Here is a 17,522-nt window from a genome sequence, read left to right on the forward strand (position 1 = left end):
CACTACTGTAGACACTCAGTAAACAACTAGCAATGAAGTACACTGTATATCAATGAAAGGAATGTCATTTGTTGGTTATAAATTATAATTGATATGTCTTTCTATGTTCAGTGGTGTTCAAGTAGCAGCTATACACAGAATGATTACATCCCTGTTCCTGTCAGTCAATATACCAACAGTGTACACATGGGCAGCCTGGATAAAAACATCAAATATTTTCAAAGCAACCATGGCCAGGTGAGATATTTCTAAAGAAATATAAATTCAAGGTCCTTATGATTGCTTATAGGGACTGATTTTTATTGTAAACCATATCTTACTGAGTGTATTTTTCTTGTGTACTAATTGTTGTAGAACACAGAGACCACTGTCATGACAGAGATATTAATGTGTGAAAAGTTCCATAAAAATGCACTGGGAGCAAATTAAATCATCATAGATGCAGCTTCTGAGAGATCCCCAATATTAATGAAACATACGTTGTACATTCATGTAAAAGAGTTCAATATTTTATGACTTAAGATTGTAATGCTTTGTTTGGTTTCTCTATATTCACAGACAACTTGATGCCATATTAATTTCTACACTAAGTTCATTGAACAAACTGACTTGGAAGTTGAGTTCTGCAACCCATAATGAGTGAAGTAATATCATACAGCTGTAGCTGCAACATTGTGACAGATGAACTGTATTACATTATTAAGAAACACCTATGATACATGTATTAACTAATTATTTAAAGTGTCTGTTAAATTAATCAGTTTTTCTGAGAGATAGTTTACTCATTATGTCATGGTTTATTAAAATAATTGCTTTTTTGGCTTAAAAATGATATTTATTGTGCTTGGTTTATGTTGCTCTTAAATCAATTTTGTGATAACCTGCATTGGGCATTGCATAGATTAATATTTTGCCAACACGAAATGGAGAACTGGGTCTTAAGCAAAGTTGCAGGATTAGTGTTTTTGCAGAAAGAAAGAGTCGCGAAATTTGACATTCTACCGACAGCCTTGCCATTCGCAACGTCCAATAAGGTTAATTTGATCCCTAGTGTTGTACAAATACTGTTCTCTAATTTATAAATTATTTCAATCTGTTGTTTAAATGATTGCCTTATAACCTCCTGTCCAGCTTTGGTGCATGCAGGATATTGATGTATTGTTTATCCATTTTGCTGTAAATTATCTTTAATTGATGTGTCAATCAAAACATATCTTGGATATGCTGGCTTTTTCTGACAAATGTACCTATGCCTCATAATCTTTGTGTACGTTTGGTTGTGTAGTGCAGACAAAATACACGTACATAATATAACTTACTTATAGCTTACCTATAATTCTTGGTATAATTTAATCGTAACAAAATTAATTAATGGAACCCAATAACAGCTCCTGTAGAGCACAATCTCAGTCGAGAAAAAGAACAAATCACATTGGAATTGAATAATAAAATTATTATCAGAAGCCTATGCAAGTATTCATGATCAGCAACATAATATCATATTTATCGTTCATGCCAGAGTGATTTTCCTTATACTTGCACTTTGAGAGATGGTGCAAACCCTTTCAGCAGGAGGAGACTCCATACAAAAATGAAGATAGCTAACTGTCTTTGGGGATCAAGTTAGAAAACAAAACTTTTTAACTTTTTACATGTGTATACTACTTTGGTATTTTTGTGAGATTTCATTTGGTAGAAATTTGGGGACTGAGTATATTATAACCACTGCATTTCAGTCATACCCCACAACAAAAAAATGTGTAAACTTCTTTTGTGCGGGAGTCCCAGTTGTTCACTAAGAAAGAATATAATGATTAACAACAATGTCTTGTCTTTCTCAATAAGAAAGAACAGGAAATGCCACCAAAAAGCACAGAAGACAGTTCTGTTATGTGATCAACATTTTTGGTGGCTCCCCTGAAATGCTTGAAATCATGGCTCTATTTTCATCATCACACCATCTTACACCTCGATCTGATGACGTAATCCTAGTTCGGGCTGAAACTATAAAATCGCTCGCAGTTTACTTCACATACATGTACATCTTGGATTATTTTCATCAGTAACAACATTTTAAAATATAACTCACGAGCTCCGCTTTTAGGCTTGGCTACATCTATATATTAGAGGGAAATGGTTATGACGCCCGACAAACACCAAAGGAGCAAATAAACAAGCTAAGATTGATTGAAGGCGTTTGTGGTCGGAGTTTGTTTGCCAAGCAAGAGATTTTTCTAAGGACTCTTTTCTCGAGTAAATTTTTTCGCGTGAAGCAGACACTTTAAAGAGTTACAACTCAAAGGGAATTTCTTGGATTGCCCTAAAATTCGAACAGCAGCTAGATTAACATATAAAACACAATAGTGTCTGGGAATTGCTTATTTCGAAATATTATTTCTCCGAGAGCCATTTTTGTACGATCACTTCACATTTTTTAAATCCTATTTCGAAAATGCTCTGTAACTTTTTACTACAATTGAATATGGCAAATCGCAGACAAGGCTTTTTAACGCTTTTGGTCCTGAAACCGACAAAACAAATCAATTGGCGAAAAGCAAAATTCCCTTTGACTTGTAGCTTTCAAAAGGTGATTAGGACGCTCGCATTTAGCGGTCGTGAAAAATTCGGCAATTTATTTTATTTCAAAATTCTTGGTATAGTTTGATAGCCAGCTCTATAAGCTTTAGTTTGATAAAGGAGTTTAAGGATCGACAGTTTAAACCGGACGCGCTACATCGCTTGGATGCGAGACATCCCTGAAGGTATACGGTAACCTTATGGTTTTTTTTCTCATACGAGGTTATATTTTCCTAAGTTGATGGGACTAGCTAGGACCTGGTGCCACCCAATAATTCTGTCATGTTTTCAGGTCAGTTTATAACCTGCGATCATACCCTCCCTCCCTTTCCAAAAAAAAAAAAAACGCCTGATCGCAGGTTAGTCAGTTTAATACATGATTGGCGGATCAGGCTAATTAATCCCGCCTTCATCTCAATGTAAATAAGACAGTATCAGTATCAACGGATAACAAACACATAAAAAGTGCCATGCAGACCTATAATTTAGCAAGAAAGTGAACTACAGAATGTCAGCAAACTCGATCACAACGATGAATGGAACATAGTCACCAAGCTACTTCAGTAATCCTGCAGCAGAAAAAAACTTGCATGTCTTCTTTTCCGATGTCTCCGCGATTGTGTCCATTCAGAGCCTGGTACTAATAGGATCGATGGATCGATTTGGAGCTGTGGTATTTCCCCTTCGTTCTCCGATCATCAGTCCTAAACTGTACCCCTTCTCCATCCTTACCCAAGCGATTTTTCCCCTCTTTCTTTACAAATGAACAATCATTGTGTGAGGCAGTGCTTTATATGAACACTGCTTCTTTAGCAGCCGTGTTATACCAACATTTTCTTTCAAATTGACGGACAAAGAAAAGGTGAACCACTGATGAATCTTCCATTAAATATGTCAGTACTGGGGCTTACAGGACAGGCTATATAACAAACGTTAGAAATTTTACTTGGTACCAAAGTCGCCCTTTTCACAAACACCTTTCTTCTCACTCGTAGGTAAACAGGAAGAATTGCGAGCAATAGCTCAACTCGCCCACAAACTATTTATACGAGCAATACTCTGTACGTTGTCCCTAACAAAAGGAAACTTGAGGCAAAAGTTGCCATCATCTTTGCAAGACCATAAATTCTGATTGGTTGTCAGTTAAGGCCCAAACTGAGCAACCGAATGCAACAGCTAAGGCGACATTCCTACCGTAATCATAAGCCGTTTTACCGCGTTGCAATTGCAATAGAAATAAAAATAAAAATGTTCTATTTTTTGTCAATGGCCCCCTATCTCGTGAAAAGGAGTCCGCAGATCGGTTAGAATATATAAGAGAAGACAACAGAAACATTTTCAAGTTGTGAAATAAATCATTCAAAGCGAGGCCTAATAACTTGATCTTCCCCGTGGCTGCCATTTTCCATCGGAGCTACTGTCACTCCACAGGGTGTTCAAAGAGGCGTCGTTATGGAGGGTCTGGAAGAGTACGGTGTATTTTCGGGACCCGGGATTTAACCAAAATACGGTGAGGGAATCGGGAAAACGCTAAACATCTTGACGGGACCACGGATTTGACCGCTCCCCGGGAAGCGGGACTCGCCAAAATTTGGCCACGGGATGCGGGATTTTTTCGCTTGTCTGTCGGGAATTCGGGAAATCGTCACGACTCAAATAAACGTTCTAGAGGCCAAAGCAAATCAACCAGGCGAGCGCTAAGTGGTGTCTTCTTTCAAACCTAACTATTGAGTGTGCCTGGTTAATAGTTGTCTAATTGAAACTGTCAGAGAGTATTTTGTGTCAACCAGATGCTAGCAAAGTCCACGTGGTGTAATAGCAGATCAGTTATTTACTCGATGCTCAATTGACTCAGTTGCTCAAGCTCTTCAATCTCTCCACAGGTTCACATTTATTGTAATCTTGAGGGTATTTTTTCAACAGCTTTACCACTAGATGGCCCTAGATGCGGCAAATAGTGATGCCAGCTCTGCTACAGTAAGAGTTTTGGTCTCGTTTTATCTTGCTGCCACTGGCGATACTTAATTCTGGTTCTAGCGCCAGAACCTCAGCGATCCACAAAGACAAATTCAATGTTCCGCTAAGCGGCGACGAACACAAAGGCCTCTTAAATTTCGTGAGGCACTTAAAAACCTTCACTGCCGGGTTTGCAGAAATCGCTAAGAGTAAATGCCTCGGAGTAAAGCCCGAGGTCACGATTGCCATAAGGTACAAAACCTATTATATTTAAAAACACGCGTAAATTCAAAATATCAATCGACAGGGCCAATCTACATCTTTCATTTATTAACTTTTGTAGAAATTAGACTTTTTAATGTATTTTTCTGGGAAAGAGAAACGGAATTCGAGATAGTGATGAAAAAAGTGCGGGATGCGGGATTCTCGTGAAAAAGGAGCGGGAATGCGGGGTCAGGACCCCTTCCACACCCTCGTTATGGAGGCTCATTTAGATGTCAGAGTAACCTGAAGATATCTATGTAGTGTGTTAAGCTAGAAAACAAGAAAATGGGTACAAGCAATGAGTTAAAAGCACTTTTCTTTACACTTTAAAACTTGAACTTGGCCTCGGTCGGGTGAAAGGGGAATAAAACATCATATGGGCATGGTCGGTGACATTTGTATTTCAATGGACTCCATTTCTCATCTTAAAAGCAACTCAACTGTTTTTATCTTAAACGACTTTGAACAGTACTTTGAACTCTGGCACAGTACAGATAAAATGCTAACATGAGTTGCTGTCTCTCAGTTCTGTCTCTAATTGTACTCGCAATTGATAGATCATTCTGTCGTTCCCGTTTGTAATGTTAATTAGCTTGACTAACCTAAAGCTGAAACCAGGATTTTCCGCCAAAACAATCACCAACAGAAGTACTAAATATGAAAAGCAAAAACGGTTACTATTTAAAATTTAAGGTAACAACCTATAGCCAGACGAAGAGGATTCCCAGAGAATTAAGATTTTTATTAATTCAAACCTGGTCAAACGTCATGCTAAAATGTCAGATCTCTAAGCCACAGATGACAGTTGACATATTGAATAAAGAATTATGTAATAAATTTCTCGTGTTTTTTTTTTTTTTTCTTTTTTTTTTTTTTTTTTCTGACACAGGGATGAGTTAATTAATGTATGTTAGACGTATCAGTAACACCTGCCTTCATCACGATATAAAAAGAGCAGTGTTTTACAACCAACAAACTAGTGAACTTTACGATGCCGGAAGACTCGAACTCAGCAATGAACGGGACTCACCCAACGAGCTGCTTCAGTAATCCTGCAGCAGTGAAAATTGGAAGAACCTTCGGTTACTGTCTGATCTTCATTGTTTCTTTGGCTGGGAATACTTTAATCGGAATAATCGTCTACAAGACAAAAGCAATGAGAACAAGCACCAACTTTCTGTTAGTAAACATGGCCATGTCCGATCTGCTGTTACCGATTTTCTTGTTCCCGCCAATTATCACTGGGTTGTATGTCGACTCCTGGCTGGTAGGCGGTCCTCTTGGCCAGGCCTTGTGTAAACTGCATGTGTTCTTTTCCAATGTTTCCACAAATGTATCTATTCAGAGCCTGGTACTCATAACATTAGATCGATTTGGAGCTGTGATATTTCCCCTCCGTTCTCCGCTCATCAGTCCTAAACTTTGCCTCTTCTTCATTGCCGCCACTTGGATCATCGCGATGGCTATCCAGTCTCCATATCTCTTCGCCGTCAGACTAGTTGAATATTCTGGAACGTTGATCTGCGCGCGGAGGTGGAATGAAGCCTTCGGAAATTCCTCGTCCTTTATAAATTACATCTTAGCAATGTTTGTTATATTCTTTTGTATGCCTTTGGTTTTAATGGCTGTACTTTACTTTATCATCGTTTTAAAGGTTAAGTCGCAGACGCCCCCAGGCGAGCAGTCGGTCGGCGCTGCGCAGCAACGCCGAGAGAAAAGAGAACGAAATGTGTTAAAACTGGCGATCGCTATTGTCCTAAGTTTTGCAGCATGTTGGATGCCGTTCACTATTGTTACCTTACTAGGTAAAGTGCCTTGTGGCAGCATACGTTATTTTGTTATTGCTCAGATCCTAGCTAGTGCAAATTGCGCCATTAATACTTGCATTTGTTTAATTTTTAGTAGAAATTACCGCCCGGGTCTTAAGAGCCTCCTAAACTGTTGCGTTTCCCTGCTAACAAGTAACCAAGTAGCACCGATTGGTTCGCAAAGCAATCCATCAATATATAGTGAATGATGAATTCTTAGAAATTTTTTCAAGGGGGCGTGTGGCCATGGTCCACACACTATTCGGGAACTATAAACACATAACCTAAGTATCCACGCAGTTAGCTTAAGGTGATTAATTATGTAAAGACTTTCTAAAAGCCTGCAGATCATATGTATCTATTTGTCTCCGAATCGTTTGCATATTATGGTGCTATGTTGTTTTATCTACCAGGTGGTAAAAACGAAAACGATGCTATGTTCTTTTACATAATTTGACAACGAAAAAAAAATGGTTTAGATTTGTCATTTTATACAGACTTTCACTCACAGTTGAATGATTGTTAATTCGAATTCGCTCTCCCTTATGTGTGCGAACCACCTCAAGTTGGGTATACATAGAACAAAGAAATACATATATCACCAAAAAGAAAAATAGGAAACTACTAGTACTTGAAACAAACGAAAAACAAACAAAAACGAAAAAAAGAAAAACAAGAAAAAAAAGTGATTAAAAAGAAAAAAAATGTGGCGATGATAGTCAAAAACAAATTTACATTAAAAGCAGGTGGGAGAGATAAGTTAAAGTCAAATCGGTTAAATAAAAGAATATCGGTAAAAGAAAATCGGGTAAAATTAGGTAAAAGAAAATCGGTTATATACATATATATATATATATATATATATATATATATATATATATATATATATATATACAAGTTAAGTGGTCTCTCGAGCCAACAGCGCATCTCTGCCCACAGGAGGATCACAAATGGATTCACAGTCCAAGCCTCGGTCAGACGTAGTTAATTAATGAAGTTAATGAAAGAACCAAGGACGGACAACTTCTGAATGACATTTTCATTGGAAGAAAAACTTTTTATGCCCTGAGCGGGATTTGAACCCACGTCCCCCTGATTACCGGTCGGGTGTGATCACCACTACACTATCAGAGCAACCGTGCTGGCTACACGGCCAATCTAGATAGTGAATGGAGATTTTACGTGGTTCTCCCGGGCCAATGTTTTTCTCCAACTAGATGACACTGGATCGACAGGAACGACGATTCACAGGCGGACGAGAGAGAAGGAGACAATTTAATTACAAAAATCTCCATTCATTATCTAGATTGGCCGTGTAGCCAGCACGGTTGCTCTGATAGTGTAGTGGTGATCACACCCGACCGGTAATCAGGGGGACGTGGGTTCAAATCCCGCTCAGGGCATAAAAAGTTTTTCTTCCAATGAAAATGTCATTCAGAAGTTGTCCGTCCTTGGTTCTTTCATTAACTTCATTATATATATATATATATATATATATATATATATATATATATATATATCATAATTGTACTAGTAGTGCCATTATCTTTCTATTCTGCAGCCATTCCTTAACGTTGCCCATTTTAGTGTCACTTTTACACATGTAAAAGACTTTGAAGAAGCAGAACCGAAAACAACTTAAATCAAATAAACATGGTTTTTGAAGCCCATGCGACTCTTATCTTTTCCCCAATTTTGGTGCTGCTCTTACTAATCTCTATAATGTGGTGCGGGTAACCCGGTTATGGACTAGTTTCCCACACAGGGGGAGTAGAAAATCGATCGAAGCCAGTGTTGTGGAGTTCAAAGCTCTAAGCAGTGAGTTCACAGTTGTCGAACATGCTCGATCGAAGTTTATTTCGGATTCTTCCGAATCGAAACTTAACTCTGGCCCCAGTGACGAAAAAGAAATGATTCTGAAACAAAACTTGGCCGTTTTAGTCCCAAAATATACTGGAACGATTAGTTTTGTTTTCCATTTTCTGGAGCAAATACAGACAGCTGATCATGACTCAGGCGCCACTGTGTTTGGTTCCTGGGTAGACGTCATTAGTAACCGCCGCCCCAGACTCCCTAAAACGCGGTCGCGCAACACTTCAAGCTCGACTTTGAAAGGGCATAGAAAATCGAGGATTCAACCAAATTCAAATTTTTTTCTCCCAAATGCTTCGAATAACAAGTGGATTCGCTTTAGCGAAAAATTTTTTTGAGGGTTAGGTGCACTTTAACGCCAGTCATGTTTTACCAATCAATCCCGCCTTCATCACGAACATAGTTTTTAGAGGGAAATGGTTATGAAGCCCGGCAAACATCAAAGGAGCAAATAAACAAGCTAAGATTGATTGAAGGCGTTTGTGGTCGGAGTTTGTTTGCGAAGCAAGAGATTTTTCTAAGGGCTGTTTTCTCGAGTAAAATTTTTCGCGTGAAGCAGACACTTTAAAGAGTTACAACTCAAAGGGAATTTCTTGGATGCATACACAAATTTACCAATGTTGATTATATTGTGCTCTGAACTCGCGGTCTTGTCATAGTGAGCTTTACTGACGTTGCGTTTGGCTTTGATTTCTGCTGATACAGTGTCACGGTTGATTAACATGGGCTCGAGAAGGTGGTCAGGTGTTGGGAGCATTGTGCGTGTCCGGCGGCTCACCATGCGTTGGGCCGGAGAGTAGGTGTGGCCCTTTGGTGGTGTGTTTCTGTAGTTGAGCAAGGCGATTTGGAAGTCACCTGATTTCTTTAGCATTGACTCTGATACTTTCACTGCTGCCTCTGCTCGACCGTTGCCTTGGGAGTGGTAGGGACTTGAGGTGGTATGTTTGAACCCGTATAGAGAGGCAAAGTCCATGTAATCCTTACTGGTGAATTGTGGTCCGTTGTCTGTGTGGCAGATACGTGGAACGCCAAACCTGGCAAAATGAGCTTTGGTTTTGTTGATGACTGATGTTGCCAAAGTGTCGTCAAGTTCATCCACTTCGATCCAATCAGAAAAAATGGCACACTATTACAAGGTGGGCTTTCTGTTTGTGCATGAAGATGTCTTGGCTGATGATCCGCCATGGTAGTGTTGGAATCGGGAGTGATCTCATGGGTTCTTTTGTTGACTTTGATCCATACTGTGCGCAGGTACTGCAGTTGTTGCACATATCAAAAACTGCTTGTCTCATCCCGGGCCAGAATAGTACTTCTCGTGCCATGCGTACATTTGACTCAGGACCAAAGTGGTTTGCATGGATTTTCAGCAGCATTTCAGCTTGCATGGACTGCGGTATCATAACTTGTGCGCCTTTGTAGATGAGGCCATTGTCAGTGGTTAGCTCGTCTCTGTAGGTCCAGTATGCTCGTAGTGGTTGTGGTAGCTGCTTTCTGTCATCTGGCCAGCCTTGGGCGATTGTGGCCAATAACTTGGAGAGGTGTTCATCCTTTTTGGTCTCGTCGCGTAGGCGAGATTCGGTGGTTTCTGTGAGGCGAGGGTTGCGGGTATCGGATTCCTCTGTGAGCGGTCCTGAATACTTCAAAGTCTGTGACCCTGGCATGTACTGGGGTAGGCAGTGCTGCTCTTGAAAGAGTGTCTGCCAGGTAGAGCGAGGTTCCTTTCTTGTATTTGATGGTGAAGCGGTATCTCTGCAGTCTCATTAGCATTTTCTGTAGCCGTGCTGGGGTTTTATGGAGAGACTTTTTGCAGATGGTCTCAAGTGGCTGGTGGTCGGTGTGAACTTCTATGTCAGATTTGCCATAGAGCCAGTGGTCGAATTTTCCAAATGCGTTACAAATGGCCAGGCACTCTTTTTCGATTTGGGAGTATCGTTGCTCTGTTGCGTTGAGGCTGTTTGATGTGTATGCTACAGGTTGGAGGCGTCCTTCACTATTGGGCTGAAGAAGAGCACCGCCCAGGCCTTCTTCACTTGCATCGACTTGAAGTGTGACCGGTTTACTGAGGTCATAGTATTGGAGCACTGGTGCAGTGGAAATGAGGTGTTTGGCTTTGCTAAATGCGTCATCTTGTGCTTGTGCCCACATAAAGGGGGTATCTGACTTGGTGAGTTGGGTGAGTGGTCGGATAATGGTGCTGAGGTTCGGACAATAGGGTGAGAGATAGTTGGCCATTCCTACGAATCGCTGAACACCTGCTTTGTTTCGGGGTGGGGCCATTGCTGAGATTGCTGCTATCTTGTCTGGGTCTGCTTGCATTCCTCGATCAGTTATGACATTGCCCATGAATTTGACTTGTTTTAGTTTGAACTGCAGTTTGCTCTGGTTTAGTTTTATGTTCTTTTTTGAGCAGCGCTCCACAAGCGCGACAAGACGGCGGTCATGATCTTTCCCAGCTTCTTGGTAGGTTGTTCCGTCTCCAAAGACAAGTATATCGTCTGCGATGCATAATACTCCATCAAGGCCCTCTAGAGCTGACATGAGGCGCTTTTGGAATTCCTCGGGGGCGCTTGATATGCCAAATGGGAGGCGGAGCCATCGGTATCTCCCATAGGACGTGTGCATTGTCGTCATCAGTGACGATTCTTCATCAAGGGGTACGTGTAGAAAACCTTCTCTGACATCAACTAGTGAGAAACATTTGGCATGGCAGAGTTTATGGAGTTGTTCGGACAGTGTTGGCATTTGATACACTGGTCTGAGAATACCTTTATTGACTGTTTGACTGGGGTCAATGCAGATTCTTGTCTTCTTTGGTGTCTCTTTAATGACTTCATTGGAGCACCACGAGGTGGGTTCCTCTACTTTCTTTATGATACCAGCTGCAGCGTATCTGTCAAGGGCTTCCTTTTCTTTGATGCGTTTCGCCACAGGGATTCGATGTATTGGCATTTGTACTGGTGACACGTCAGCTTTTATTTCGAAATGAACTGGGGGTCCCAGGCAGCCAAGGCCTTCGAAGTTTTCAGGATACTGTTTGAGTATGTCTTCCTTTGTGAGTTTCCCGGGTGGGGCCAGGCGTCTTTTGGAAGGGATCATTATAGGTTTAGAAGGTGAGGGCGTTGCTGGGTCACCGTATGGGCTGGCAGGCCTTTTACTCCATTGAGTGTACTGTTGGTTTGGGCTGTTGGGATGCCTGGGTCTGGATTGGTTTGTGATGAGCTGGCTGGGTAGGCAGGGGCTCTCTTGCCTGACGAGTCTTTTACTGCTGATGTGAGTGAAAATATTTCGTGCGCCCTGATGGTGATGAGCCCCAGTGCCTCGCAGTCGGAGCCAGAGAGAAGGGCTGGTTTGTTCATCATGACATCTCGAGGAAGTATCTGGAATGTAAGCGATTCGTATCTTTTGTTTCTTTCGCACAGAAGGTCAATCTGCCCAAGTGGTTTCAGCGGCTGGGAGTCGCCATAGGGGTGTAGTAGGTAGGGTGACTTTCTAAGCTTCATGTTTGGCGTGAGCCTGAGAAGAATATCTTCAGACAAGGTATTGCAGGTGGCGGCGGTGTCTATCTGGAATGTCACCGGGGTGAATTTGTTCCCAGTTGCAGACATGGGCAGTGTAACAAAGTACTTTTTCTTTGCGTGGTTTGTGTGGATGCTGTGTATTTGCCGTGTTTCCAGAGAGTAGCACTGTTCTTCGTAGTCATCAGTGTAGTATTCCACAGGGTGGTGATCATTTGCCGTCTGCAGCAGATGTAGGTTTTGTTCACGAGGGGGTTTTGGTTGGGACCGGCCGCGAGGTGCTCTGTGGCCTCGACCCCTGCCCTGAGCTTGCCATTGGGTAGTTCTCCGTGGTTGTTCTTGTTGAGGGGGACCTGTCTCGAGACAGACTCTGGAGAAGTGGTCGTTAATTCCACACTTAGTGCAGGTTTTACCATTTGCAGGGCATGTTTTCCAAGGGTGGGGTCCACGTCGGTCTCCGCACCAAAAGCAGGTTCCAGGCTCCCGCTTTAGTTTCATTTGTTTGTGGCTTATCCAATTTACTTGTTCCTCAATTCCTTTTGTGGCGTCTGTAATGAGTTTGTTGGCTTTTTGGGCTGACTCGAGGGCCTTGGCTTCGGCGACGACGTCTTGCATGTTCTTAGGCATTCCATCCGACTTTAAGTGCGTTTTTAGTAGCTCAGCTCTCATTGTGCCATCGTGCAAGCCAAAAACGAATTTGTCGCGGCACATTTCGTCTGTCAGTGTATTGTACGAGCACAGGCTGCCCGCCTGTCTGACCTTAACTTCCCATTCTTGAACAGATTCGTGTGGGCTTTGTTGAGTGTTCCAGAATTTAAATCTGTCTGCCAGTAGGGAGCTTCCGATAGATCCAGTGTAATGAAGTCGTAATTTGTCCATCCAGATCCATGGTTTTTTCTGATCATCAGCTGTTATCTGGGGTTCGATTGTGTAACGGATCACCTGCAAAGCTTCGTCCGGCATTGACGATCGTAGCGCTGATATTTCCAGTAACGGTTTCTTGTAGTAATCTGCTCTCTCTGTCTCGGGATTTTTCGCCAAGTTTCTGTAGTCGGCTTGGATACAGTAGTCGTGGAATCTGAGTTCGAAGTTCTTGAAATTTTCTGACATATTCCCCCCGAGTTTCAATTCGGGTCGCTTGAGGTTCGCCATCGCTGTTTGGCGAGTCGGCTGTGGTCGTTAAATTCGCTAAATGTACGTTTACTCTCCGTGAATGCTTCTCTTGTCGGTTTATCGGATCGATCCCACTTCTGACACCATGTCGGGCGGTACAGACGACTCAAACAATATCGAGAGCTCAATGAACACAGTCTTTATTCCTGAGCTTGATCACGAGGACTTCGTGTTACAACAACAACATGATCTGGGGAACCCGGATGTAGTTTCCCTCAGGGAGGGCCTAGGTACAAGTGACAGGCCAACACTTTCTTTAATCAACTTGGAATAACAATTTCGATTTTGTTGATCGAATTATAAAAACTCCTTGTCCTATTTTCATTTTCGCAGTGCAAAATTTCACTATGCTTATGTTGAAGAAACACACATGATGTTAGTAGCCTTTTTTGCATTCGTGAAATTTGTTGCAGCATCTCAGCACAAAAGATAACGAAAGAAATCTTTGTCAAGATTTGTTGACAATTGAAAACACCGACTCGGACTTGAAAGTGCACGAGCTGCACTATGCAAATGAGCGAATTGTACGCGTCAGACTTTCCTTTCCAAAACCTTTGCAAACTCACCAAACAAGCAGAGACAATAAGAAACCATCAAAACAGGTTTTGGTTATGATTAAACATTGTCTGAGAAACTCACAAATTAACTCGATACCAGAGTAGAGAGCTTTCGTGCTATATTCTTAAGCACACGCGTGAGCTTACAACTAGCGTGAGCAGATCTTATTATTCATTTCCAGCGCGAGATTGAAGTCTTGTTTTCGACCCTGAAAAACCCACCTTTTCCGTTAGTTCAGAGCATTAAACTACATATAAGCGCCCTGGCTCGTATTCCCTGCCTTATTCACTGCCATCACTGTGAAAAATACGCAAGAGAATCTCTAACTCTCACTATTTGATCACGCAACGTGACAACATCCACGCGAGAGCCCCTGACATGTCCGTAAATACAAGCGGATATATGACGTCAGGATGGCGCAATTTGTTCTAAAAATAGAAAATTTGTCCCATATCATAGCTGCGCGCGAATCCCGAGACTTCCAGTCTCCGTCCCCCATTATGGCTCCTGATAAAACACTATAGTGTCTGAGAATTGCTTATTTCGAAATATTATTTCTCCGAGAGCGATTTTTGTACGATCACTTCACATTTTTTTTAATCCTATTTCGAAAATGCTCTGTAACTTTTTACAGCAATTGAATATGGCAAATCGCAGACAAGGCTTTTTAGCGCTTTTGGTCCTGAAACCGACAAAACAAACAAATTGGCGAAAAGCAAAATTCCCTTTGACTTGTAGCTTTCAAAAGGTGATTAGGACGCTCGCATTTAGCGGTCGTGAAAAATTCGGCAATTTATTTTATTTCAAAATTCTTGGTATAGTTTGATAGCCAGCTCTATAAGCTTTAGTTTGATAAAGGAGTTTAAGGATTGACAGTTTAAACCGGACGCGCTACATCGCTTGGATGCGAGACATCCCTGAAGATATACGGTAACCTTATGTTTGTTTTTCTCATACGAGGTTATATTTTCCTAAGTTGATGGGACTAGCTAGGACCTGGTGCCACCCAATAATTCTGTCACGTTTCCAGGTCAAATTATAACCTGCGATCATACCCTCTCTCCCTTTCCAAAAAAAAAAAAAAAAACGCCTGATCGCAGGTTAGTCAGTTGAAGACATGATTGGCGGATCAGGCTAATTAATCCCGCTTTCATCTCAATGTAAATAAAACAGTATCAGTATCAACGGATAACAAACAGATAAAAAGTGCCATGCAGACCTATAATTTAGTAAGAAAGTGAAGTATAGAATGTCAGCAAACTCGATCACAACGATGAATGGAACATAGTCACCAAGCTACTTCAGTGATCCTGCAGCAGAAAAAAATTCCATGTCTTCTTTTCCGATGTCTCCACGACTGTGTCTGTTCAGAGCCTGGTATTGATAGGATCGATGGATCGATTTGGAGCTGTGGTATTTACCCTTCGTTCTCCGATCATCAGTCCTAAACTGTGCCCCTTCTCCATCCTTACCCAAGCGATTTTTCCCCTCTTTCTTTACAAATAAACAATCATTGTGTGAGGGAGTGCTTTATATGAACACTGCTTCTTTAGCAGCCGTGTTATACCAACATTTTCTTTCAAATTGACGGGCAAAGAAAAGGTGAACCACTGATGAATCTTCCATTAAATATGTCAGTACTGGGGCTTACAGGACAGGCTATATAACAAACGTTAGAAATTTTACTTGGTACCAAAGTCGCCCTTTTCACAAACACCTTTCTTCTCACTCGTAGGTAAACAGGAAGAATTGCGAGCAATAGCTCAACTCGCCCACAAACTATTTATACGAACAATACTCTGTACGTTGTCCCTAACAAAAGGAAACTTGAGGCAAAACTTGCAATCATCTTTGCAAGACCATAAATTCTGATTGGTTGTCAGTTAAGGCCCAAACTGAGCAACCGAATGCAACAGCTAAGGCGGCATTCCTACCGTGATCATAAGCCGTTTTACCGCATTGCAATTGCAATAGAAATAAAAATAAAAATGTTTTATTTTTTGTCAATGGCCCCCTATCTCGTGAAAAGCAGTCGGTAGGTCGGTTAGAAATATATAAGAAAAGACAACAGAAACATTTTCAAGTTGTGAAATAAATCATTCAAAGCGAGGCCTAATAACTTGATCTTCCCCGTGGCTGCCATTTTCCATCGGAGCTACTGTCACTCCACAGGGTGTTCAAAGAGGCGTCGTTATGGAGGGTCTGGAAGAGTACAGTGTATTTTCGGGACCCGGGATTTGACCAAAATATGGTGCGGGAATCAGGAAAACGATAAATATCTTGACGGGACCAGGGATTTGACCGCTCCCCAGGAAGCGGGACTCACCAAAATTTGGCCACGGGATGCGGGATTTTTTCGCTTGTCTGTCGGGAATTCGGGAAATTTGTCACGACTCAAAGAAACGTTCTAGAGGCCAAAGCAAATCAACCAGGCGAGCGCTAAGTGGTGTCTTCTTTCAAACCTAACTATTGAGTGTACCTGGTTAATAGTTGTCTAATTGAAACTGTTAGAGAGTATTTTGTGTCAACCAGATGCCAGCAAAGTCCACGTGGTATAATAGCATATCAGTTATTTACTCGATGCTCAATTGACTCAGTTGCTCAAGCTCTTTAATCTCTTTACAGGTTCACATTTATTGTAATCTTGAGGGTATTTTTTCAACAGCTTTACCACTAGATGGCCCTAGATGTGGCAAATAGTGATGCCAGCTCTGCTACAGTAAGAGTTGTGGTCTCGTTTTATCTTGCTGCCAATGGCGATACTTAATTCTGGTTCTAGCGCCAGAACCTTCAATGTTGCGACGAACACAAAGACCTCTTAAATTTCGTGAGGCACTTAAAAACCTTCACTGCCGAGTTAGCAGAAATCGCTAAGAGTAAATGCCTCGGAGTAAACCCCGAGGTCACGATTGCCATAAGGTACAAAGAGCTATTTAAAAACACGCGTAAATTCAAAATATCAATCGACAGGGCCAATCTACATCTTTCATTTATTAGCTTTTGCAGAAATTAGACTTTTTAATGTATTTTTCTGGAAAAGAGAAACGGGATTCGGGATAGGGATGAAAAAAGTGCGGGATCCGGGATTCTCGTGAAAAAGGAGCGGAAATGCGGGGTCAGGACCCCTTCCACAATCTCGTTATGGAGGCTCATTTAGATGTCAGAGTCACCTGAAGATGTCTATGTAATGTGTTAAGCTAGAAAACAAGGAAATGGGTACAAGCAATGAGTTAAAACCACTTTTCTTTACACTTTAAAACTTGAACTGGGCCTCGGTCGGGTGAAAGGGGATTAAAACATCATATGGGCATGGCCGGTGACATTTATATTTCAATGGACTCCATTTCTCATCTTAAAAGCAACTCAACTGTTTTTATCTGAAACGACTTTGAACAGTACTTTGAACTCTGGCACAGTACAGATAAATTGCTAACATGAGTTGCTGTCTCTCAGTTCTGTCTGTAATCGTACTCGCAGTTGACAGATCATTCTGTCGGTCCGGTTTGTAATGTTAATAACCTTGACTAACCTAAAGCTGAAACCAGGATTTTCCGCCAAAACAATCACCATAAAAATCAAAAACGGTTACTATTTAAAATTTAAGGTAACAACCTATAGCCAGTCGGAGAGCTTTCCCAGGTAATTAAGATTTTTATTACCTAAAACCTGGTCAAACGTCATGCTAAAATGTCATATCTCTAAGCCACAGATGACACTTGACATATTGAATAAAGAATTATGAAATAAATTTCTCGTTTTTTTTTTTTTTTTTTTTCTGACACAGAGATGAGTTAATTAA

At 41.3% G+C, this 17,522-nt stretch overlaps 3 protein-coding genes across 3 annotated transcripts in view; 2 read left to right on the forward strand and 1 right to left on the reverse strand.

Annotated features, from left to right (window-relative positions):
- LOC145487709 (uncharacterized) overlaps window positions 1-655 on the forward strand; it is a 2,338-nt gene extending 1,683 nt beyond the window's left edge. The window contains exons 3-4 of the mRNA XM_081466532.1: window positions 112-237; window positions 559-655. Coding sequence (XP_081322658.1) covers window positions 112-237; window positions 559-643 — 211 coding nt within the window. The 3' untranslated portion in view covers window positions 644-655. The remainder of the gene's footprint in view (window positions 1-111; window positions 238-558) is intronic.
- A 4,740-nt stretch (window positions 656-5,395) lies between these two features.
- On the forward strand, window positions 5,396-6,814 carry LOC145487886 (QRFP-like peptide receptor). The gene has a single exon (XM_081466664.1). The coding sequence runs from the start codon at window positions 5,789-5,791 to the stop codon at window positions 6,812-6,814; it is 1,026 nt and encodes a 341-aa protein (XP_081322790.1). The 5' UTR covers window positions 5,396-5,788.
- A 1,462-nt stretch (window positions 6,815-8,276) lies between these two features.
- LOC145487887 (uncharacterized) lies at window positions 8,277-13,416 on the reverse strand. The gene is made up of 3 exons (XM_081466665.1): window positions 11,575-13,416; window positions 10,116-11,488; window positions 8,277-9,603 (listed from the first exon to the last, which is right to left on the reverse strand). Exons 1-3 carry the CDS (start codon window positions 13,142-13,144, stop codon window positions 8,995-8,997), a joined length of 3,552 nt encoding a protein of 1,183 aa, XP_081322791.1. The 5' UTR covers window positions 13,145-13,416; the 3' UTR covers window positions 8,277-8,994.
- Window positions 13,417-17,522: the final 4,106 nt, after the last annotated feature.

The sequence above is a fragment of the Orbicella franksi genome, chromosome 5 (assembly GCF_964199315.1).
Source record: "Orbicella franksi chromosome 5, jaOrbFran1.1, whole genome shotgun sequence".
In the NCBI taxonomy this organism is placed as follows: Eukaryota; Metazoa; Cnidaria; class Anthozoa; order Scleractinia; family Merulinidae; genus Orbicella; species Orbicella franksi.

Excerpts from the sequence above, each read along its gene's own strand:
- LOC145487886 (XM_081466664.1), top strand. The coding sequence starts at position 5,789 with ATGCCGGAAGACTCGAACTCAGCAATGAACGGGACTCACCCAACGAGC.
- LOC145487887 (XM_081466665.1), bottom strand. The coding sequence starts at position 13,144 with ATGGCGAACCTCAAGCGACCCGAATTGAAACTCGGGGGGAATATGTCA. Across the intron at positions 11,489-11,574 it reads CCCTCACCTTCTAAACCTAT|GCCTTGGCTGCCTGGGACCC; the intron begins AATGATCCCTTC and ends AAAACTTCGAAG. Across the intron at positions 9,604-10,115 it reads CCAGGGTCACAGACTTTGAA|TGTGCCATTTTTTCTGATTG; the intron begins GTATTCAGGACC and ends ACCTTGTAATAG.